Source organism: Larus michahellis, chromosome 5 (genome assembly GCF_964199755.1).
Source record: "Larus michahellis chromosome 5, bLarMic1.1, whole genome shotgun sequence".
In the NCBI taxonomy this organism is placed as follows: Eukaryota; Metazoa; Chordata; class Aves; order Charadriiformes; family Laridae; genus Larus; species Larus michahellis.
In genome coordinates, this window is record NC_133900.1 from 27,348,707 (window position 1) to 27,374,111 (window position 25,405).

General features: G+C 44.1%; 1 protein-coding gene across 25 annotated transcripts in view; it reads right to left on the reverse strand.

The window, feature by feature from the left end:
- EPHA5 (EPH receptor A5) overlaps positions 1–25,405 on the reverse strand; it is a 196,842-nt gene that overhangs the window by 133,606 nt on the left and 37,831 nt on the right. For all 25 annotated transcript variants that reach the window (XM_074589293.1, XM_074589291.1, XM_074589292.1 and 22 more), the window contains exon 3: positions 23,168–23,831. In XM_074589293.1, coding sequence (XP_074445394.1) covers positions 23,168–23,831 — 664 coding nt within the window. The remainder of the gene's footprint in view (positions 1–23,167; positions 23,832–25,405) is intronic.

Below are 25,405 nucleotides of genomic sequence, written 5' to 3' on the forward strand. Positions count from 1 at the left end.
TTTTCCAAGATGAGCCTATACTAACAAGTCTAAACCCATATCAAGTCACATTTCTCCCCAAGCCCGGACGTTGCCAAGACATCTCCCTTTTCACCGCTTGACCCATACACCAGCCCTGCCCCAGCCACCCACTGCATCCACCTGCCTCCAGGGAGTGCTGGGAAAACCTACTGAACTCTGCGTTCACTGACCACTTTTGACAAATACTGCTTTCTAATAATTTATTGATTTTGTTCTACTAAGCACCACACTTTTTTTTAGGGATGCAAACATCTTCCCCTTCCACCAGAAAAAAAGATGAAGCCAAAGGACGGGTTAACATGAAAACCGTGAGCTATGTGCAACTCGGGTTCATAACATTTTCCCCATGAATTCTTTATGTCCCTAGTTAACAGGGCAGAAGCTTTCTTGAAACAAATCAGCTTGCGTTCAGTTCATTACTTTCCATGAAAACAAAGAAAAAAATGAAATTACTGCTTTAGAAAGAGACCAGAAAATTCTGACCCATCAAAGCCTGTAGAGAAGATAAACTAAAGGATATTTTTAAGTAATTACGCATTACACCTAGCTACCCCCCAGCTTTCAACACTCATACATCACTCTTGATTCTCCCATGTTATGTCTTATTTCACCTCCAGCCAAGATCCCTCAGTGGTGTATTATTCAAAGCAGTATCATGACTGTTGTTTTCAATGTACTAGATGCATCTGGTTATTTTTGCAGACTCTTATTTCTGCACAGACATGCAGCCATAACGGATAGCAGCATCTCCCAAGGGAGTTTTCCAAGACCTGTCAACAAATCAGATAAACCTCCCCTTCGCTTTCCACAAACTTACCAAGAAATTGAGAAAACAATTTCTACTTCAAGGCTCTTTTACCGATTTTATTACCATAAAGAGTGAAAAGAAGGTTTGCATATTTCTTTCATGGCGAACACTTCTTGCCGATGATGTGCAAAAGCTGATCAAAAAGAAATTAATGCACAGCATGTCTGCTTTGTCTCTAAAAGGCCTCAGAGACTGACCAGTTATCAGTGGGAGGAAAACACCCAGAAGGGAAAAAGTTTCTTAGCATCTCACAAGCAATATGGTAATATTTCCTAGAACTAAGACATCAACAAAAAGAGCTTCCTCCAAAATTACACTGTCTTTTCCAAAGGTACAAATGGATACTTCTCAACTCTAGATAGGCAGGACAAACACCATAAATCATTTCCATGGAAAAAGGTTTACAACTCTGTGATGGCCCAAAAAAATAAGCAAGCCATTTAGAAGCAAACTAGCAACCAGGAAAAATTGCAAGTGCCATCTTTTTGTAAAAAGCAGAGGACACTGCATCCCGAAAGGCTCAGACTGCACCCACACTCCTTGCTCTCACGTGCACCTGTGAGAAAGCGCTGGAAAAGCAAATTCACATGCTTTATTGATATAAAGCCATCCCTCACCCAACTCAAGCTGTCCCTTTCCTCCATCACCCCCTGGAGCTCATCCCGCTACGCGCATCCTCCCTGGCAGCCAGGAGGCTGGAGTTCTCTCCAGTCCCACTCACTCATCTGGTAACAGGAGCCCAGATGCCAGGTCCTGTCTCTCCACCCATCCGAGCTGCCTGGAACGCTGCTGGGGCAGGAAGGGTGGTACATCTCCTTTCTTCCTGCACATACTACTATGTCAGAGCAAAACTGCCATGATTCCACTTGCAAGGGACTCTAGGGACACTGCCAACTGGCATCCCAAGGCAGAAGGCAACCTACATTCAAGCACATTGCCCCTCCCTGACACAGACACCACAGAAGAGCTTCCCTACTGGTGGCTTGGAAAAGTGTGGGAAGGGCTGTGGGGTGCAGGTGGGGGCTTCTCCCACTCCAGGAAGCAACGGGGAGGGAGAGGGAAGGTGGAAATGCTAGGAATGAGCAAGGGGGTTTGCAGGGAAAAGCAGGGCCTGGTGCAAGGTACCAGAGGGTGAGTGGGTGGGAATGAGAGCAGATATGTACTCGATAATTATAGCTGCATTTCGAGCAGCTCCTGCGAAATGCTGCTGCATATGCGACAGCAGAGAGAAGAACCAGACACACTGAAGCTGAGTTTCGCTCCACCTCGGATCTCAAGGGGGACAGGAGCAGGAGGCAGACATGGGAAGCCAAGGGAGGCGGTGAAAATGAAGAATTCTATTTTTGTACCTTAGGAGGAGCTGTGGATAATTCACTTCAACACGCAGTCAGTGCCAAGCTCCTCACCCACCGTCTGGGGAAGGAGCTGTATGGTCTCTACTCCTCTATCACCATCCCCAGCAGCAGAAACCATCCCTGCAGCATCATCCACCTCTCTGTGCCTCAGCATCCTCCTGCTCCAGCAGCACCACAGCACTCTGAGGCCACTCGCTTAACTTTTTTCCTTCCCGGACCAGCTTTCACATTAGAGGCCACCAGACCCAGCAGAAAACGTGCTGGTTGAGAGAGGCCAAGCGCCACAAGGCAACAGAACACTTGCCATAGATAATTTATCCCAGCTATGCAGTGGCACTGCCGGGAGAATGCACACCCCGACTTTTGTAGTCTCTATCTTTTGATTATTAAAAGGGCCAATTAGCACATAATTTGAGCTGTGAATTCTGAAAGGGATTTGAAAACAGTAATAATTAAAGAGCAGGACAACGACTGGGCTCACAAGCTGCCCCTCGTCTTCCCTGGCCTCCTTGCCAAGCTGCTCACATATCAATGGAAGAAAAGCAGCAGTGCTCATTAACTGCACCATGGTACCCAGGAGCATCCATGCCCCACCAGCCCTGTGCTTGCAGATACGCAGGCTCCCAGCCCCATGCCAAGACACACAGCATTTATTTGGACTTCTCTAACTTCACATAGCATCGAGCCCCCAAGAAACCTTTGCCCTTCCACCCCCTCAAAAGCCTGGGAAGGCTGACCCACAGATATTCACTCATGTCAGCTAGACGGTGGGACACCAAGCTCCGAAAAGGTGACTCAGCCAGGCAGAGGAAAAGCGTGAAAGCTCAGCACTCTACCTGCCTTCCCCTATGCCAGCCACCGCCTAATGAGGAGTATCTGATGGCAAACAATGTTCTCAGACCTTAAACTGCTCCCCAAGGAAACCGCCAGCATCTTTTATTTACAGACTGGCAAAAATCCCCAGGGAAAACAATGCTGACTCCTACATGGAACATGGGAAATGTATATCTTTTTAATCACTGCAGCACCGATTCATCTTCAAGGCTGGTACAGTTTCCGCTCTTTGTTGCTCTGAAGCAACTGCAGTGATTCAGCTCCCCTATGAATACCACTGCCGCTCAACCACAATATTTACTATTAGGATGGTGAAGCACAAAGGCAGGCAGCTCCATCTTGACCCCTGGAGCAAGGTCTTCTCAGCTCACCCACACAAGAAAACTAAGCACACAAGGAAACAAGGCATCTGGACTGACTTTGCTCTGCTATAAATGATGACAGGGCCACAGAAGTTGATGAACATAAGCTTAATAAAGAAGACACCAAGATTTCCATAAGAAGGAATACCAATCCAGCAAGCTTCACATATATAAATTAGAACACAACTCAAGTAATTCTCTCCCTTCCCCATCTGAAACATACCAATTTGATGATTCGTTATCATAGAATAGTTTGGGTTCGAAGGGACTTTAAAGATAATCTAGCCCATGCCCCCTGCAATGAGCAGAGACATCTTCACTAGATCAGGTTGCTCAGAGCCCCGTCCAACCTGACCTTGAATGTTTCCAGGGATGGGGCATCTACCACCTCTATGAACAACCTGTTCCAGTGTCTCACCACCCTCATCGTAAAGAATTTCTTTTCGTATCTAGTCTAAATCTACTCTCTTTCAGTTTAAAACCATTACCCCCTTGTCCTATTGCAACAGGCCCTACTAAAAAGTCTGTCCCTATCTTTCTTATAAGCCCCCTTTAAGTATTGAAAGACCACAGTAAAGTCTCCATGGAGCCTTCTCTTCTCCAGGATGAACAACCCCAACTCTCTCAGCCTGTCTTCATAGGAGAGGTGCTCCAGCCCTCTTCATCACCTTCGTGGCCCTCCTCTGGACACGCTTCAACTGGTCCATGTCTTTCTTGTGTTGAGGACTCCAGAGCTGGACGCAGTACTCCAGGTGGAGTCTCATGTCAACGGAGTAGAGGGGCAGAATCACCTCTCTTGACCTGCTGGCTATGCTTCTTTTGATGCAGCCCGGGATGCAGTTGGCTTACTAGGCTGCAAGCACACATTGCCAGATGCCCAGCTTCTCATCAACCAATACCCCCAAGTCCTTCTCCCCAGGGCTGCTCTCAATCCATTCTTGCCCAACCTGTATTTGTGCTTGGGACTGCCCCAGCCAACATGCAGGACCTGGCACTTGGCCTTGTTGAACTTCTGGACGTTCCCATGGGCCCACCTCTCAAACCTGTCTAGGTCCCCCTGGATGGCACCTCTTCCCTCCAGCATGTTGACCGCACTACACAGCCTGTTGTCATCAGCAAACTTGCTAGGGATGCACTCAATCCCACCGTCCATGTTTAACAAAGATGTTGAACAGCACTGGTCACAACATTGAACCCCGAGGAACGTCACTTGTCACTGGTTGCCACTTGGACATCAAGCTGTTGACCGCAACTCTTTGAGTGTGACCATCCAGCAAATTCCTTATCCACTGAGTGGTCCATCCACCAAATCCACGTCTCTCCAATTTAGAGACAAGGATGTCAAATGCTTTGCACAAGGCCAATTAGACGATGTCAGCTGCTCTTCCCTTATCCACGAATGTTGTAATGCTGTTGGTAGGAGGCCACCAAATCTGTCAGCCACAATTTACCCTTAGTGAAGCCATGTTGCCTGTCAGCAATCACCTTCTTATTTTCCATGTCCCTTAGCACAGTTTCCAGGATAATCTGCTCCATAAACAGTATATTAACAGTATTAAACAGTACTGGTCCCAATACAGACCCCTGAGGGACACCACTTGTCACCTATTTCCATCTGGACATGAGCCGTTGACCACTACTCTCCTCATGTGACCATCAGACTGATTCCTCATCCACTGAACAGTCCACCCATCAAATCCATACCTCTCCAATCTAGAGAAAAGGATGTTGTGGGGGACTGTGTCAAAGGCCTTACAGAAGTCCAGATAGATGACACCTGCAGCTCAGATGACACTCGTAGCTCCAAAAAGTATGTTTGGCTAAAAAAAATAAAAAATCCAGAAAATAGGGGAAAACAAAATGCCACAGGAAAAAAAGACTGGAGACTATTTAGGAATAAACAAATGTAATCATGAAAACAATGGCATATTTCTACTCCATTTAGCACTGCGTGAAACCTCAATGCGCCAGGCTGATGCAGCTTCAAAGCCCCATCTCCCAATGCCTTGCAACCAGCGAGATCAAGTAGTGGCACTGATACACCTCTGTTTACAAGATCAAAAAGCAAGGCACAATCTGTTACACAGACAAGTCCCCCAAAACGGGTGCCAAAAACTCACCTGTAAGGCTTAAAGGACAGTAAGACTCGAACCCGCAAACTCTCTTGGACAGGTTCTAGGCATCTAGAGCATAATAAAAAGACTGGGGCTTTTCTGTGGTACTCTATAAAAAAATATAGGACAATTAATACTATATATAGACTCTGCCACTTCAGTTTCCTGGTCACCTCTGATGTTAACAACTTTCAACAATAAAAGTGAGAGTCCATCAAATTCATGCAGGCAGTAAACAGCTTTGAAATTAGTGTGAGCCAAGTTCCCCTGAAGAGAGGTACATGCTTGAGAGAGACAATTACAGAGGAGCCGAGCAGATTTATATCAGCTGGTTTAGCATTAAATCTCTTCAGAGCATTTAAAAACATTAAATTGAGGCCTTATTAAAATACTCGGCATTTTTATTTCACCAGATTAATGACACTTACATTACTAAATTCAATCTGTAGTTTCAAACACCACCACCAACACAGCTCTAACTGTAATTAAAGAACTAGTCATCATTTTGGGGAAAAATTCTGGAGGCACACCAGCAAGCTTGATAAATTCAAGGAACTCGCCCGCACATGGGAAATCTAGCATGTATATTTTATTATTCCCTTACCTTTCTGTGTACAATGAAATGTCCTGATAGCATTACATTATAAAGTAGTTCAGCTGAAGGGGCTGAAAGCTCACAGCGGGCTTCACTTCTACACACTAGTTAATCATTGTTTATTGGAAACTTTGCAGTTGTATGTTTTGGCTTGCTAATCTTTTGACTGCAGAAGCTGCAAGTCTGAGGGGTTTTGTCTAAACAGTAAATTGCCAGTTTTGCATGAAGACAGTAAGAGCTTTTGTTTTCATTTTTACTTGAGAGGAAGAGATCTAGTCCTGTTGCCACAGGATGCAAAACAGAGGCATATTGCTTTGTAAGGCACTGATCCACTTTCACTCTCTTTTCAAGAGATAATTAAATATGTAGAAACACCATCCACAGTGGCATGCCATTTTAAAGGAAACATTGGAACACGTATTTAGAATCTGGTGCTTCAGCAAAAGAGAAAAGGCTACAAATCATCCTTTTTAGAAAGTCAGCACAGAGCAAAATATTTAATCCAGCCTTTTCTAGAAGGAGAGATACAGATAGCTTAGTAATACCATGTACTTTGTATTGGAATTTCTATAACGCATTAAATATCGCCTATTTTCCCAATAGCTTAAGACGTTAGAAATTAAATACTCATACACTGATGATATTCCCCTGTCTCTAGCTTTCCTAACCTAGTTGAGAATATCCTGCAGACTGTGAGAACATGCAATACAAAACATAAAGCACTTGACTGAGATACAGTTCAAATCTGGCCTAGGTATATGGAAAAAGAAAAGCCACCCTCAACTGTAAACTACAAAACATATCACTGAAACTAACTATTGCCAGGACAGCAAGTCACTTAAGATCAGCTAAAATATAGTAGATACATGCCTATGCTTACTAATGAGAAGAAATAACAGTCACTATATCTGCATGGACATGTGCTTTAGCAAGTGGATTACAAGATTGGGAAACCTGATTTTCCAATGAATGATACATGATTTTGGCAATTCCTTTCTTTGCTTTGCTTCCTCATCACCAAAATAAGGATAATGACATCACCTATATACAATAGATATTTGATCCTGGGAGTTCCAGCCCCAAAAGGCAAGTATACAAAAAGCGTAACTGAAATTGACTGCTCAGCCCTTTTTTCTTCATCATCAATTGCAAAACTCCTGTGTGTTCCTGACTCCATCTGTGGAATCCAGCTCCCACCCATCGCTGAGTTCAGTCTGTGACTTCCCCAGTGCCTGCTGGTGACATCATCCTGGGAGCTTAATATGGTTTTGCATATACTGTATCTATTTCATTATTTTCCTTTTTATTCTATTATTAATATTTCATTAAAGTAGTTTAGTTTCTTCTAAACTCGTAAATCTCTTTATCTCTCCTCTTTCCCTCCGTGCACAAGAGGCTGGGGGGGAGCATCTGTCACCGGCCGTTGGCCAATCTGGCCAAAACCACGACACCATGTTAGCCACATGTTAGCGCTACTAACATTATGTTGTTTTGTTTTAAAGCCCAGGAAATCATGCATTTCCTTTATTACCTTTTACAAAACAGAAACAAGCTATTTAAAGTAGGACCTGATTCTTTTTCTGTAAGAAATGAAGATTCAAAACGTTTTTAAACACAGTGACTTTTAAAGCAGCTAGGAGACTTTAATCTCCTGCTGCCACTGGGAGAGGAGGGAGGGGTGGAAATAAGATCAGAGTCCAAATTCTAGCACTTTAAAAAAATAAAAAATAATAATTAAAAAAAGAGGTTAAACCTGAGTTTATGGGGTCATTTTCAGGAAATTACAGGTCAGTCCCACCTAGCACCAGCACCACATTCTTCTTTAATTAGTAGACACAAAACATTTATGGGATAGAAGTACCAGGAAAAGATATCACAGAGTCCCCAGGATGCCTGCCAAATGTCATGTCAGTAGCCTGGCTGGGGTGCCGTGCAGCAGCCCTGGCTCTCTTCCGAGCAGCTGCTCCATGGGACAGACCTCCCCTTCCTCGGGTAAGGCCATCAGGTATATGCGCTGCTTGTATTTTTAAGCACATCTGAAACAGAGACAATTTCTCCAGTTGCTGGTTACATCTATGTGGCCAAAACAAAAATGATGGGCTTTTTCCCCACTACGCGTACCCTCTGATTTCATGGCTCTTTCTCTGCTCTCTCTCTCTCTCCAGTCATGGCAATTAATAGGTTTTTTTCTCCCCTTCAGTATCAACAGACCTATAGACCAACTACTTCAAAAATCAAAACATAACAGAAATATAACTTTTCACTGGAACAACGATGGCTTTTGTTATATTCTGTACAGACTGAACACCACGCTACATTTTCCAGGCAGTGTTTCATGTCATGTAAACCTAAGAAAATGGAGAGGAAGAGATGGAGCGGAGCTCTTCTATTATTTATTAGCCACACAGTCTAGTCTTTGCCCCCACGAGCTACTTCAGAGATCTATGGACACAGCATCCGCAAAAGATTTCCTCTCATTAATACTTTCAACCATGCTGATCTACAACACAATACTAAATTTACACACCACTGATTGCTGCAGATTTTTTTTTTTGTCCCCAGGAATGCTTAAAAAAATTAAATTCTTTTGCCTTTATGTCATAACAGTGTGCAACAGAGTGGCATACGAGCACCACACATTTACTGAAGCTCATAAGTTATTGATGACACTCTTAAAGACTGAGCTGACAAAGCCATTCCACTTTTGGCGATTTAGATAATTATATTTTAGATACAATTTATTTATTCTGCTGCCTATAATCAACTTTTAAGCAAACACTGTGTACATACCCTTCTGTTTTAACCTGAAGCAATCCAAATCACTCTACAAATGCAGTTTCATGCAAGAGCAGAGGTCTGCTGAAAGGCATCTCAGCTACTTGTTTTAAAGCAGTGAGTGGGTAATAATCAGGGGGAAAGAATAACACTCATCATCACTTCTTTACATTCCTGTGACTGCTCATTTGTTTATATCACAACAGCACCTAAATCAAGGACCAGAGACATTTGCCAGTTGTTTGACAATTTGTTCAATTTAGGCATTTATCCACCCACCTGTTCTCGCTGAAAAGCTGTTTCCAAACTGCCCCAGAAAGCCCCAGACACACTAGGGTACTCCCTTTTCAAAGCATGGGTTCATTTTCTATTAACTGACACAAACCCAACATTGTGTTCTGCATTAGACTGCAAAAATCGCGCCCTTGAAATATCTCTCTGTCCCAGCCAGGAGAAGGCAAGCGGCAAAGAAGTCACCTGAGTGCTCTGTTCCTCCTAAAGGGAAACTCGGGAGGGGAAAACAATGCACGTACAAAACAAAAAGGGCAGAAGGGAAGTGAGTCAGGGTTGCCGGAAAATATTTACTGGCCGATTTGAACACAAAGGAATCTCAAGCATTCCTCGCCATCGCTTCATCGAGGCTGGTGTAGTGCAGTGGATTTGTCGCCGCAGGCTATTTAAGGTAAAACTCAGCCATATTTATCCTCCAGCCATGTCAGTGCAAGTTACTCCCCTGGGCCCTGACAGCACAGCATCACTTTGCAAGGCATGCCCAGCTGTCAAGGAGGCTACACCATCTTATGTTAGAAAGCAAGTGCACGCCTCTTTCAGGGAAGCAAGAGAGATCAGAGTACTTGCTAATGATCTTGAAGCAAGGATGGCAGAAGCAGGAAGCCTGAGCCTCCCGACTCCATCAAAATTGGTTCGTGGGACCTTCAGCAAGACACACAGCCTTTTTTATCTCAGTTTTCCCTCCTAATATCTATCTATGCACTTAATACATGGATGCACAGCTGACAAAAAGCTGGAAAACTCCTCCAGAAGGCAGCCAGGGTGAAATGTCAGAGCTAGAAAGCAGCAGTGAAAGACCTCCCAAAGATCTTTGAGATTAACATTATTCTTTAAGTAGACACTGATTGTGGCAGAGAGGGATCACTACAGCTCACCATGTTTTCCAAGTGATGCTCTGGACGTTATAGGCACCTGCAGCACCGTAATCTCAGGATATGGCAGTGACTCAGCCTCTAGAATGCTGGATAAGGAAGGCAGCAGGACCTCAAGGGCAAAAATGCCTTGCCATTAGGGAAAGGAAGGCTCAGATGAATCACATCACTGCCTAACTCCCCCTCCTACATGACTCTTCTCTAGTGCTCATTACTGGCTGAGGACGAGGTAGTGCTGGTCTCTTGATCTGAGAAAGGCCAAACTGTATGCACCACAATCAGGCTTTGCAAGTGAAAGCCACCACTTGCTAGACCTTGTGCAAACCAGTCAGAGAGCATCTCCCCTGCTCGCAGCTGCAGCCTGCGTGGGACCCTGGAGCAGGGCAGGGACCCTGGCATTGGGAGGTAGCCAAGGGCACTTCGTATTTAACCCTTGTGCTTGAAGAAGCCCTGCTAGAAAGAGCATTTCCAAGCAGGCACAGTGCCATAGCAGCGTGACTTCATCACTTCACACTTGTAATGAGGAACTACTGATAATTAGCACTGAAAACACTACTGATGTAAAACACAGCACTACTGATGTCACTAGTGCTATCCCCAGTCTGGGTCAGATTGAAGATGGGCATTAATAAAATCATCTTGTACCTCCCATGGTCCTGGAGGTCTATGCCCAAGCAAGCCAGGAGTCAAATGCTAAAGTTACAGCCATTTTGACACCTGAAACGTCTTCCATCAGAGTGCCCACATAATTTATGTATCACAAATACAGTTTGGCAGGATCAAATATGAAAATAATATATCAAGGATTTGTTATTGGAGGGCAAACTATCTGCAGCATACAACAGACCAACAGAAGAAAAGCCTGACTGCTGTGATGAATAATGCATATTGCCTATGGTGATAATTAACCTTGTACTCCAGTAAGATATTATGGAACAATAAGGCTAATTTGAATGTGGCCCTAAACTTTTCCCAATGGCATCTGGAAATCAGTCTTTGGAACGTACAAAATTTAAATTTTTTAAACCAGAAGCCTTTGCTCAATAAACTTTCAGAAAGAATATTTTTGTTTCTCTGTATTCACAGCCCACACTGTTTGCACGCACATACACAACACAAAACACAGAAGTGGACTCCACAACCGGAAATGGTCTAGCTTGGCTTTCCACAGGCCCTCATTCATCTGCCATCACGCAGGCAGTGACAACGTGCCTCCAACTAAATCCCAAAACTCCTCTGCAGACTCAGATGTCCTGCAGACATAACTGCAGCACAGCTATTGCACAGCCTCGGTTTCTCCCTGATGAGAGTGGCAAAATGCTTACAACAAGCTCACTGAAAACGAAGCCTGGAACTTTAAGCTCATGCTTTTATGCCTCCAACCTAAAAGCAAATGCCTCCACCTGAAAACACCGACTCTAGTTTGGGCTGGTCTTGCTTTTCTTGTAAAATACTCATTTTTCTGTTAGCCCAAAGCTACACATGGTATTAAACACACATGCCACATTAGAAGCACTGTGTTCTTAGTCATGTACGCAGCGTGCACAAAGCGCAGAAAACTACTTGCATATAAAGGCACGACCAAAGACACAGAAGGCATCATGCACAGGCATCTCGATACACACCTTTTGTAAGAGCATACATCTAACTAAGTTTACACAGTCATGGGATCAAGTTTTCAGATAACACTGCCCAACTGCTTTATATACCAAGGCCTGATCTAGCATAGTCTTATCTTGGGGAAAAAAACAACCAACCAAAAAACCCAAAAAAAACCCAAAACAAACAAACAAACAAACAAAAAACCACACAGGAAAAGAGCAGACTTTTTGGCTCTCTCCAAGCATCCTTCTGCCCTGGGAATTGCTGGAAGGCCACCAAGCTAAACAGTACCCTACAATATTTCGGATGGGCAGGTCTGGCAGGGGACACCGCCCCCCTATCTACCAGTGCACTTAACACGCTACCTTTCAGAGCCAGTGCATGACTCACCGCCCTCACCATCAGGATGACACAGCTCTTGTCAATGCCATTTGCAATGCTCAGAACTCAGTCAATAACAGACTCATACAAACATTTTACTTGTCCCCAAGTACCAGATTTCCAGCTGGCAGACATCCCACACACCAGAGAGTGAAAACCCCACCCACATAGCACACAAGCAAAAAAGCACCAGATGTCTGACCTGACTACTGAGCATTGTCACCGACACACGCAGGAGGCAAGAGCCCAAAGACACCAACGATGAGGACGCCAAGAGCAGAGCAAGAATCAGTTGAGCACACAGCACTGCGGCAGTAGTGTAGGGAAGGCTTCCTATGATACACCAAGTCCTGCAAGCGGGCTTGAAAGGCTGACACAGCATTTTAAACTGTAATAAAAAGTGAGGGGTGACTCAAAACTCATTCCCTACTCTTTTCAATCGAGCATACTGCAGAAACACATGGATGAAGTTCAGCTTGTGTCCCCCTGCATGAGATAAGAAAAAGACAGCCACAAAGAGCCAGAAACTTTCTGATATTTGGGAGCCTTGGAGATCAGGATTAGACTGTTTGCTGAGAAATAGGTCTGATCTGAGTTACATCAATTATTATGAACTAAATTTCTATTCTATAGGCTGTGCTCTGCTGGCAGCCAGTGCAACACAATAAAGATCTAAGCCAGGAAATCATCTAGTTGTTAACAATATATTACGAAGGATTATCATCTCCCTCCTACCAAAATCAATGGTAAAATCCCCACCGACTACATAAAGCACAAGGTCACGCTGCAACTCACTTGTGCCAGGAAACCTGCACCCAGATGTATTAGTCTGGGAGCACTATCCTGCAGCAAGGGCTCCCAGTGCTATTTCTGCCAGGTTCACCAGCGCAGGTACCAGAGGACTTTTTTTTCTCTCCAGGACATTTTTTTTCTCTCCGGTACTAGCTACTCTCAATATGGACCGAAATGCCTTTGCACATGAATGATCCATTAAGTCTCTTCAGTATAAGCCTGTCTCTGCATCTGCCTGTGTGGGCCCGCACTGCTCTGACCCAAGCCACGTCTGTAGGCATTACCCCTGTCTAAATTCCCTGCTGCTGGCTTTGTCGGAGGATGCTACTGCTGTCACAACACAAGAGCAGGTCCTAGCTGCTGCAACACTTCATTTGTCTGGGCAACAGCATGCCTGGAAGGATGACTGCCTTGTTTTAGTGAAGTATGCAAGACAATCAAGGCCAGCTAAGCAAACCAGTTTTGACATATTAAATCATGCTTGAACTGTGAGAGCAAAGAAAAATAATGTAAAAGCTCTTCTAAAAAAGAAAGGCTTTACAAATAAATAAATAATACGGGCCAGCCTTGTGCACGGGAAGGGGAGGAAAGCTTTTATCTGAGCCTGACTGAGGACTTCGGGTAGGCAGAAAGGAAAAGATTATTTTGCAAGACAGACACCTGACTTTTTCTGCAGAGGTTTGTAGCCATTCCCAAGCATTTCACTTCTAGGATGAGTCTTTTGCCGATCACCTGCTCTGGCACTGAAAGAGCATCAAGTGCTCACACAAAAAGCAGCCCCAAACCCGGGTAGGACAAGAAGAGTGAAATCCCATCACAAGGGGTATGCTTACCCCTTACCAGCACACTTAGATGCATGCAAAAACCCTGAGCAACATCTGAGTTGATACCGGAGGGTCTCATGACTGGTTTTACCACAGCACTCTGTGAACCTTTAGCCATTTTCACCTCAAATTCCCTCTGCAGACACTTCACTCTAGGGGTTGCTTCCTGAAGAGATAATACTCAAGCTGCTGCAAGTCAACCATTGCAATGCAGGAAATCCCACCAGCACAGGGTCACTTGGCATTCGTGGACCTTGGTAATTAACCATGGCACCTCCCCATCATCCTGAACCCTCTCCTCCCTGCTGTGGATTTCTTCCAGTAATTAACACGCCCAATTGCCTTGGATTTATACTAATAAAACGCTGGCTCCTGTCCCAAGATCCCTTCATTGCTAGCGCTTCCCAAACCCCCACAGAACTCCGACAGTAATGAAGTCCACAGCCCTGGCTCTGTTGCTGCCTGGGTTGTGGGCTATCTGCAAAGCAGCTCAGAGCTGGGAAGCTGCAACCCACAGGCTGCTTCTGCTGAATACCAAATCAGCACATTCCCCACGCTGGTAGGGAGCAGCTTTTCCTTTGGCTTTGCTGTAATTAAAAAGCTTCCTTTTAGGCAGCTTTCGAAGGCAACGCTGTGACCTCTGTCACTGTTGCAATGGGATGACAGACTGTCCGACTCGGTGTAAGACCTCTAATGTGTTATTTGGGGAATTAGTACCACAGCAGAGCGACCCTTATGACCATGCAGGAAGCAGCCATTTCACTTGGTGGATGGTATCTGTGACTCCGGACTTTAGAGATCACGTTGGCTCCCTAAGCAGGCTTGTTTTATTCAAGTAACACCAGTCACACACGTGCAGAGGGACTGGAAAAGTCTGCTGGGGCAGGGGATGCTTTTTTATCTATATGCAGGTTGTCTGGTACTCAATAACGCCAAGGCTTTGGCCATGAAAGGGACCTTTGGGCAGAGATGGACTCCTCGGCACAGCTTCCACACCAGGCAGAGGCTCCAGTTAAGGTGAGAATCCTGCTCAGAAAACACACCTCCAGGCCAAATGTTTTTTTGAAGGAAAGCAACTAACTGAGGTACAAAAGCAAGCCTTTTGCAAAGACAATTTCTGTTCAAATTCCAGCTCTTGAGGAATGGTAAGTTTGTTGTTACTTCCCAATGAATCCATCTAGAGATGAAAGATATTACAAAGGTTTTAGGTTAGTCTAAGTCCATAAAAAGAGCACATGGGATTACGTGCAGCACTGACACCCAGAGCCCTGCTTCAGGCTCTAGCCTCTGGCTGGCACCAAATTAACTCAGCCTCTGGCCCAAGGCTGTCATTTGTTAAATGGGGAATAGTGACTTTGACCTCCTTCATAAAGGAGATCCTTCAAGATCCAACAGAGAAAAGCCCTTTGTATGACCTGGAAGTGTTTTTAATAGTCTGTATTAACTATTTCTTTCCTCACACTGGAAAAATCACGTCTGAAGTGACGGCGAAACTACTCACAAGCCACTCAAAGCCTCCCATGAGGACCTGACTCAGGATACACCACCAAGTCTCACCACAAGAATGGGTCACTTTCCAAGTCAGAGCTGCCTCCTGTGCCACGCTGGCCAGGCAAATCTGCCAAAGGAGCTGAGCCCACCACCATCGCCACCACAGTGGGCTGTGCAAGGATGCCAGGCTGAAGATGCAGATGAAGATGTTCTGCTGACCCATATCCTCTCCCACCCACCCTGCTTCCAGGAACGGAACCTCAGGCAGCACACGGAGGCATGCAAGCAGGGACAGCCTTGTTTCACCCCCTAGCCAGTGGATTTGACCAGATAATGCCACTGAGCTGCAGCTCTTGGAGCCTGAATTTTCAGGCGGGTGGGGGTGGAATTTCCTTGGCCTTAATTTGATTGACTGTCATCTACAGTGAGAAGAAAGTTGTCATCTTAAATCCCAAATCTTCAAACTTCATCTGTTTTTTTAAGGACATACATTTATAAAGATAAGACAGGTATATGAAAAGTAATAAGGGACATCCACAAGCCTGGCACTGTCTCTTTTGTTATCTTTTTTTTTTCTTTAATCTGTTTTGGGTATATGGTTTGGGGTCTATATAGTTCATTCCAGTATTAACAACCTCAAAGCCACCCTGAGGGAAATAAAAAATGGAAGCACATCAGTCCCATGCCCAATACAACCCTAACCATGTGTAGTTCATGGATACCATCATGTCTATACCAGATTAACTTCTTCAGTGACAGAAAACGAGCAAATTTCCAGCAAAACGGGCATCTCTGTTTACATGAAGACTAGATTCACCTATTTCTAAAGACATCTGTGTTGCAGTCTCTTTGCTCTTATTCCAGTCTACTGAACACTTACCTTACATGGGATACAAGTTTATCCAACTAAAGAAATGAAATAAAAAGCTGTGATTCCATTCATTCAAGGCACAATTGTAGCCTCCTTCTATGGAGCCTGGATTTCAACCTCAATGTTAACCAAAAGCAAGTTAAAATGGTCAAGATGTAAAGCATGCAGAGAGAAAAGCTTATTGAAATGTCAACACATCTTTAACTACTGCTAAGTGTTTCTAAACGAGAAACACAAAACCTGAATTCTGAACAAAACACAATAGCACAACTTCATTTTAATACCCCATAAAAATTAGGTGGAATGAGGGTTGTGACAAACTAGCTCTGGCAGACCCTTGGCAGTTCGAGAGATTGGAGCCAGCTTTCTGCTAAAGGTATAGCATCCACATCTTATTTGCCCCCAGGCCGGGGTATCAGGACAAGCCCTCCATTGGGCACATCAGCTCATGGGCACACTATTCAGTTCTGCAGAGCCAGCAGCAGCTTCCAGCAATGGGACAGAGTGGGCAGCTGGGGACAGCCATATCTTAAATCAAGGCAATTAAATTCACTGTATTGCCAACCAGCATTCATATACTTTATCCTTAGTATTTCTCCAGACTTCTTATTCATTTCTAAAAATCACAATTAATAAACAAGCTGTTTCCAAGCAATTCAAATTCAAAGGCAGCAATCAAAGGAACCTAAAAGCACCATGACTAACACTCCCTTTCTCCTGCAACACCTCTCCCATCCCATAATTTAACGAATTCCCTAAGCTACCAATGGATACCCTATTTTCAAGAATGCTAAAACCAAACAAAATCGGTATTCAAGTAAATATCACTTAGTTATCTCGGACCAGACTAAAAAGCGTACCCTAAGATCTGCCCCAAAATATCTTAAGGCTAAGAAGCAAACATGACCTTCACAGTTTACACTTTCAGAACCATTTTCAAACCTTATTTTATTTGCACTGCTCAGCTTTTACTTTGTGGGGGGAATAAAGTACTCCGTAACTGTCCTTCTGGAAGGTGACTGCACAGCAGCCACACTGCAAAGATCAGTGAGGTTAAGTTGGCCAAAGTAATGGCCTAAAAGCACTGCTGCAGAATGAGGAAAGATCTTCAGAGTCATCGGGGTTAGGAGCATACAAGGTAGTGCAGGTTACAACTCATTAGTAAAGCACAATATATTGTGCATACACAGATACCGTGCCTCCTACAATGAAGGCAAATACACGTGCAAAATAAGACAAAGATGAGAGTAATATTTAATCAATCCTGTTGCAACACAGTTTTGCTCTGTGGAAAACATTTCCCTGCTCTTGTTAATTATTTCAGCTGCAGAACAAAACACCTAAATATATACACGCATGCACCCCTCTACAGAATAAAACCAATTCCCCCTCCAGCGACAACTACCTTTTGCTGAAATGTAGCATTCAAGTGATTTTCTTTACATTTGAAAAGATAATACACACCGTGCGGCCAAAAATTCAGCTATTCTGACACCGGTTGGTTTTGTGCCTAATTAAAATTAACTAGGCACTTCAGCTCATAATTATATAAACACCTACCATGCTATACTCCCAGCCAATTTGGTTTTAATCAGAAAAACACAGAAGTATGAATGATGGGCAAAGAACTCCCTGGAGGAGCAACTGTATTTCCAAATTCAGTATTCTCCATATACTGAACATCTCCATCAATGTTTTTCTTGCCATGTAATCACCTCCCAGCAGAACAATTAAAAAGATTTTATTATTTTTTTTTTATCCCTGGACTTTACTTGCTTTCCACTCCTCCACAAGGGTAAAAGCACGCTTGCCTTATTCACCTCAGTGCCAGCTGGGAAGTCTCTCGCAAGACAGAAGGATTTAGCAGTACGCTGTCTTTCCAGCATCCATAACAAGGAGTTTAGAGTGAGAATTCAGCTGACCTGAGGTGGAGAGGCATGCAAGCAAGTTGTGGAGGGGGTTGAAGGAAAGTTGCCCCCCTCCTGCGCCTACATCAGGTGCAAAACCAGAACCACTAGCTGCTTCAGAGCAAAAGCCCAAGCTCCAAAATAAGGTTACCTGTGCAGAAGCACATTCCCATTTCATAGAAGTAAGGGGACAGGGAAGGCAACAGCTGAGCAGCAGCACTGCATCACCTGAGGAAACCACACGCAGTGAATTCGTTAAAAATACAGGGTTTATTTTTTATTGTGATATCAGCTATGTGTTTCATTCCCAAGTCAGGTCTCTGGGACAGCTGCTGTGCAGACACAGAAACAGAATAGCCATCAAGTGTGGCTCTGCCATCACCGCCTTTGCAAGCCCTGTTGCCTCCCAACCCTCAGTGCCTTCTGCTACCCACCAGCTGAGGGTCACTACCTCTGCCTGCCTGGCTCCTGCACAGCTGCAAAAATCGAATTGCCTCCAAATATCCTTCCAATAGCTGATCAACAGGGGAGCAAGGACCACTCTGGGAAAGTGCCTTCAAACATCTGTGCTGATTATACCACTCTTGGAAGAACATGAGTAACTCTGCTTTGCCCCCAATCAGCCAGCAGCAAAATCACCCGAGAACTGATTCGGCAGGTAAACTTCTGATCTACATAAGCTAGCTACCTATGCCAATTAGTTTTAATTATATCCAGAATAAAAGACCTGCGAACACAAGGTTTTTCTGCAGTCTTTGGTTTCTGTAAGAAATTCTCATTTCTCTTGGCAAAAGCTCAGCTGAATTGCAACACAAGTAATGAATAATCAGCAAAAATAAATATTGTTTTGTAAATGCATTGAGGTATGTTCAGCTGAGTTGATTAAGGGAAGAATAATCAAACAAACATCAATATTTAAGACAGCAGGAGGACTTGAACGTTCTAGAGCTGTTTTACAAAAAAAACATCCAAGTATTCCCTCTGGCAGCAATTCCCTTCTAAAACCAGAAAATCATACCCCAACCTATTCTCCCTCCAGCCCTCAAAGTTCTTCCTCAGAAGGCAGCAAGGGTGAAGAAAGATTTCACTGAGTTTTCCTCCATTATTTTGTCCACCTCTAACATCTGTAATCTTGTCCATACCTCCTAGCTGGCTAAAACCAGCTGTACTCCTTTTGATGTCTCTCCAAGTAGCAGCATGCACTGATTCTTGGAAAGGAGAGCCTCGTGACCTCCTGAACTCATTACTCACCTTTTCAGCTTGGCTCTCATTCACTGAAGTTTTTCTCTCTCTCTTTTACTTTTTTTTTTAACTCAATTATTTAATTAATTTGTGACTCAGCTCTTAAAGCAGCTGAAAAAAAAACAGGTTCTGCAAATCAATTACATCCAAAGTTACCATTCTGCAGCCCCCCCAGTCACTTGCAGGACCTCACCACTGCAAGTGTATTTGGGTCTCATTAGCTTAACATGTCAACATCCGCCCCCCACCCCCCCTTCCACTAACATGGGCTCCAAAGCCTTTAAAGGTATAAAAATAAGCACTTCTTGCTTCTCACTGAGAACATATTGGGCTAAAGGTGAGGATGAATACGAATAGAAGCGACAGAAGGCACCCGGCACCCTTTTCACAGTGATTTTATTCATTTCCTATGCAAGCCCCAATGGTGAGCCCTGCTATATACAGTAAGCAACTAAAATTGAAGTTACAATAAAACTCACCTCTGTCAGTGCAGGAAGAAGGAAAGCATAGACTGGGGCAGGTAAGAAATTGTTTGGCCAAACCCCTAAATGGGTAAAGACAGAGAGACTTCAGTGGCACTACCTCAAGTTTTACAGCATTTTAGGATCTGTCCCTCAACTTTGGTTGAGTACTGCCTGCTAAGGAGGAGACACCATTAGGAGACTTGAAACTGAGCATTTTCCAGCTAGTGAAAATGCTCAGCACCATTTCCTCAAGGACCCGTTCAGGCAGCACCGGCTGAACTGAGGCAAAACCAATAGCCATCGGTCCTTTAGTGGGCATCAAATCACCGCTCTGGAAACCAGCGTAGAAATTCACAGAGCAACTGCTTTCATTTCTCTTATTAACTAGTACAGCAATTTATTCTGGTGAATAATGAACCTTAACACTGGTCCTTTATAAACATGTCCCAGAACGGTCACAATTTACCTCTAGCTGTCCCATAGCAGTTGCTGATAAATGGGCCATGTTGCCAAAGGAGGTGTAAAAATCCAAGTAGTTTGAGTTCTTTACAGTTAACTACTACCTAGCTGCCTACATTAATTGAGAGAGCAGCCACATTATATAAGGAGATTAGACCATGTCATATTTACAACCTCGGTGTCCCCAGTGAGAGAAATTGCTCAGCTGTTACTGTCAGTGCCTTCTTCAAACAGGAACCCTGCTGACAAGATGATGAATTCAGAACATCGTTGCCAATTAATGATTTGTAGGCAGAAGGGATTTCAATAGTTCCCATATGTTTGTGAGGGTGACTGGGATTTACATCACTTCTAATAAGAGAGTGTAGTCTGCTCTGTCCAGACGTGACACTAGAGCTTGGAAAATGTCATCTTTGCAGGAGAAATTTTAATAAACAAAGCCAGGCTCTTCTGGGTTGAAAACGTTCCCCAGAGCGTGGTCACCAATAACTGCTTATGCCTAAGTGAAAGCAAGCAGGGAGACCGCTTGCGAGACGCACCAAAGTGATTTGCAAACCAAAGGTCAGAAGTTATTTAGGTGTTTGTCAAAGCTACACCACGAAGTGCCAAGACCATCATTATGTCAGCCAGGAGCATGGAGTGCATTTCCTAAACACCAGCCAGGCTGTGGGGAAAAAAAGAAACAAGAAAAAAGCATCTACAAGCACATAGGATCTTTCTTGGTATTACTTATTCTGCTTATGGGCTGCAAAGTTTAACTTTACTGTCCCAGAAAAAAAAAATCTCATCCTTGTGAATATAACAATATCCAAACCAGAAAGCATTTTACTCACGCAGGATATCAGCATGAACTCCATACATGCTGAACGCAGACCTACTGAATGGCCTAAGGCTGAATGTCTCCTATCGACCAAGCATCTCTGAGCCAACCAGCAGGAAACGCTTGGCACGATGACCTGGGTTAAACACAGGACATCCAAATGGGGCCCTCAAACAGACTTTGCCATAGGCACTCGGAACCCAACATCCCATTGATTTGGTGATAGAATTTGGGGCTTTCCTACAAACAAGAATTATGGGCCTTAACAGCTCTAGAGAAATTAAAGTGATAAACTCCTGCCGAGGGTGCAGGCTGTAGGTGAAGTATAAGAGTATTTTATGTGGATATGCCTTATGACAGAATGGCAAGGGTACATCGCCACAAAGCATCTTTGCACTTCCAAACTACGATCACAGTCCCACCCAACGCAGTCATAAATTATGGGACCAGATGCTGTCCTCTCAATTCACTAAGCAAAATAAATTTAAAAAAAAACAACCCACACCCCAAAATGGAAAGTAGAACCTCAAATCACTAAGGTCTTCCGAAAGCACCCCCCAGAGCGCTGTCTCAGCACTACTAGACATCCAACTGCTTTACAGGCACAGTAGGCTCTTCCAAAACAGTCTTGGTTTTCTAGTTTAAACCACTACAGTTTTTTGGTTTGAGGGAGTTTATTTTGTGTTTTTTGTTTGTTTTTGAGCACTCTTTAAAGAGTGCTTTGAGATATCTCATGCTGCTCATGCAGCGTGGGAGGGCAGGATTTGAAAGGATTTGAAACCCCTTTCCTCCAAAAATTCTTACAGGTGACTGAAGTCAGCGTCTAGACATAGCACCCAACCAGTGCATGTTATTTTGGGACATGGTATTTTTAGCCATAATGAAGCAGATCCTTGCTGATCAATCTGACCCACATCCCTCATCTTTGACAGTCTAGATGTCCTCAGCTTGGGCTAATGTTGATCTTAGCTCCTCTTGTGCAGTACCAAATATCGAGTCCAACCCTTCTTCCCCCCTAAACAGGAGAAGTATCTTTATTGGCACAGGAAAAGCAAAACCAAGACAGATTTTACAGTATTGACTACATCTGCAGAAAATGGATACTATCCTGGTTAAAAAGCACACTCCACATGCTGTTTACTAGAGGTTTCTCCAAAACCAAACGTATCTATATTTTCTCTCCAAGTCAACCCTTGAAGAGACTTGAACTACGTAATCTTCAGGGGAACAGTGTGTGACCAAGGACTAAAGGATCAAGGCCGCAGTTTGCTTTGGATATGCACTGATCTATCCTTTGTACCAACACTACAAACATCAAGAATGAGTGTCTGGAATGAGGTGAAGAGAAAATGCAACGCCGACTTCGGTTGGAGCAGAATCCCTCTGCCTTCCCCACAGGCTATCTATTACTAAGTGCCTGCAAGTATAAGGCAATTAAGATGGGACTGATGACCAACATATAATACTTTTGGAAAAAGAAAACTGCGTTGAAATCTTTTTTTCTCTCCCCTTCTCCTTTACACCCAAGTAGGTTTTAAGCAACCTGTTACATGTTTATAAAATTGCCTGTCCTTGAGCTTCAGACACCCTAGCTCTCTCGCACAAGGGCCCTGATGATTCAGGAGACCTATGCTGACCAGCAAACTCAAGAATCTTAGCCAGCTACCCATGTGAAAACTTCAGCATATATGGAAGCATTTTTATCACTAGGGCTTGAGGTTTAACTCTAAACAGCTGAGGATCTTTGTATTAAACTATTTACCAGAGAGGAAAATACATCAACTCACACCATATCCAATTCGCAGCCCACTTGGTTAGAGTGATAAAGAGAGAAAAACATACTCCTTTAAATACAAAACCAAAATGTACCTTGCATGGGGAGATTAACCTCAAACATTCCCTGGTACAGTCAAAAAAAAAGAAACCAAGCTTCTAAAATTCATAAGGAAACCCCTATTATTGAGGAAAAATAGCATAAAGCTTTAAATAACAAACAAGATTGCAATCGCTTCATAGATCCAACAGTAGAGTGCTCCAAAAGTAATAGTGGCATGCCAGACTCTCCTTGTTCGCAGCCCTGTAAGTGGAAGGAGCCATACAAAAGTGTCAAGTCCCACCACACCCAGCCAAGGCCTCTCTCTTCGTGCTTCCAAGGATCTCAGTGGAAGTGAGAACCCAACCCACCATTGTCAACTCAACCAGACATGAAGGACATGGAAAAGAAGAAAGCCAAGACCACACATCACCTCGGCAGCCTCAACACAGCACCCTCCCTGCAGACCCTTACCTTGGCAGGTGTTGTTCTTCTCCTCGTACCCTGCCTTGCACAAGCACTTCCCGATGGGCACCAGCCATTCCCCCTCAGCACTGCAGTGCATCTTCGGTGCCTCGTCGGTCACTGAGTGGTTGACACAGACACCTGACACCTCTAGCAGCTGCGAGGAATCCGCTCCTGTGATGGTGTCAGGAAAGCGGGCCAGGTTGCGGACCACAGATGGGCATTTCTTGTAGTACACGCGCACGGAGACCAGGGCGATGCAGGCACCCACGTCCTGAAAAGCGAGGTAAAATCCCTTTTTTGTTAGGGGTCCAACATCTCTCACCTCCGTGTTTAGCTTCATAACTCTGTCGCCGAGGTCTAACTCTGTGAAGCTCTCATCAGCAGCAATGGTATCGATCTTGATGTACTGGTTTTCTTTGATGTTCCTCCCATCTTCATCATCTGATTCGAAGTAATACATGTTAAAAGTCTCTTTGCAAGTCCCAAGTCCTCCTGGAAGGCTGTTACAGTCTCTCAGGGTGAATTTGAGCTCAATGAAGATGCGGGATGCCCCTTCATTAGAGATCCAGCTGGTCAGAAGCCAGTTGTTCTGATTCTGTTCCATTACCTTGCATACTTGGTATGTGTGTATCGGAGCATAGTTTTCATCCACCTCACCAATTTCTTCCCACTGTATAAAAAGGAAAAGTATTACTTTTTTAAAAAGTTACAGGTCCTGCAAAATTGTAGCTTTCCTATCTAAGAGCACCTTGGGCTTCAGAGGTTCAGGAGGACTTTTAGGGGGAAAAAATGTTTTAAATGGCAAAGTTTTCCATACTGGAGGCTTGACACATTTCTGACAAAGTCAGATAAAAGACCCTTTAGAAATATAAAAGGATGCTAGTTAAAACCTTCTGTTTCAGAAGTGGGAAAACATATTGCTGGATTTGTCCACTAGTACTTTTTTTTGTGAAGAAAACAAAAGCAGATGGGGCCATGAGTTGTCCTTTTCCAATGCATCCACATAAGAGGAAAAAACGCTATTTACAGTCTGCCTGTCACTGCTCCCCCAGGCTCCTTTCTACCACCTCCTCAAATCACTGCCCAATGCAATGCGGACGACCACATTTCTCCAAGCTATTCTCCCCCACCAAACAGCCTGCCAGAAAAATCAGCCGAGTGATACATGAAATAAATGAGCCTTTCTTCTCCCGAAGTGTGCTAGTCAGAAGTTCCTGCTCATGCAAAGAGAAGATACCTCCAATAAAGGTTACAGTGATCTGCAAATCTTGAGCTGTTTGTGTGCTGCACAGGTTTTTAAGCAGCGCTCCAGATAACTTCTTACGGCTGTTTGTAGGAATTGTAGCAACTGTTTTTTCTTTTTATTTTGGCCACACTCTGAAGTGCATCACTTGGAAGAAATGCTTTTTCCTGATCCAGCACACCACAGTCAGTAGCACTGCATCAGTGCCTACAATAGAGACACAACATTAATGTTTCCTCTCTGCTTTTGACAACTGTGGTGTCACATCAAGAGATTAGATTAACCCACGTAACTACAGCAAAGAACCTGGGAGAACCAGTGACGGTTTCAGTTTTGTTCCCTTCTACTTTTGACCTGCTCATCTGCAAGGGCTTAACTCCCAAGGTCTCTTCCATCCCCTGCTCAGCATTGCTGCCCACATCTAGTTACAGCTGCAGACGCAGCACCAAGCAAACACACAGAGCTTAATTTAAAGGTGCTCCAGTACAAGGTTATAGCTATATTCCAAGCTGCATATCTTCTAAGGCCAAAGGCCAATTTTTTTTCATTGAAAATACAGCCTGAGACGAAGTCGAGAGCCTTCTCAACCCAGATGCCATTACTGCAGAGCTGACAGGGAACACCTTCAGAGCCAACGTAACAATGAAAGCTTTTTAAGGGAAATGCCGTTCTTAAATTTTAAATTAAAATGGCAACAACAAGTAACATGAAAACATCACCTGACGCTATAGCCCAAACTGAGTTATAAATACCACTGCCTGAAAAGCATTTCCTCTCCTTTCTGACCTGGGATGTGAAAACTGGGACTTCTGCAATTTCAGCAAGACGTGCCCGCCGCGATGCACAGAGTTCATATGTACCACCAGTCTTCCGAGTGAGGGACCTAACCTGAGGACATTTTTGTCATGCCAGCAGTATTTTAATTTCTAAACCCTTTTTACGTCCCTGGGCTTTAACAGGCCATGACCCTACTGTGATTAACATGTACTTGTCACTTTGCT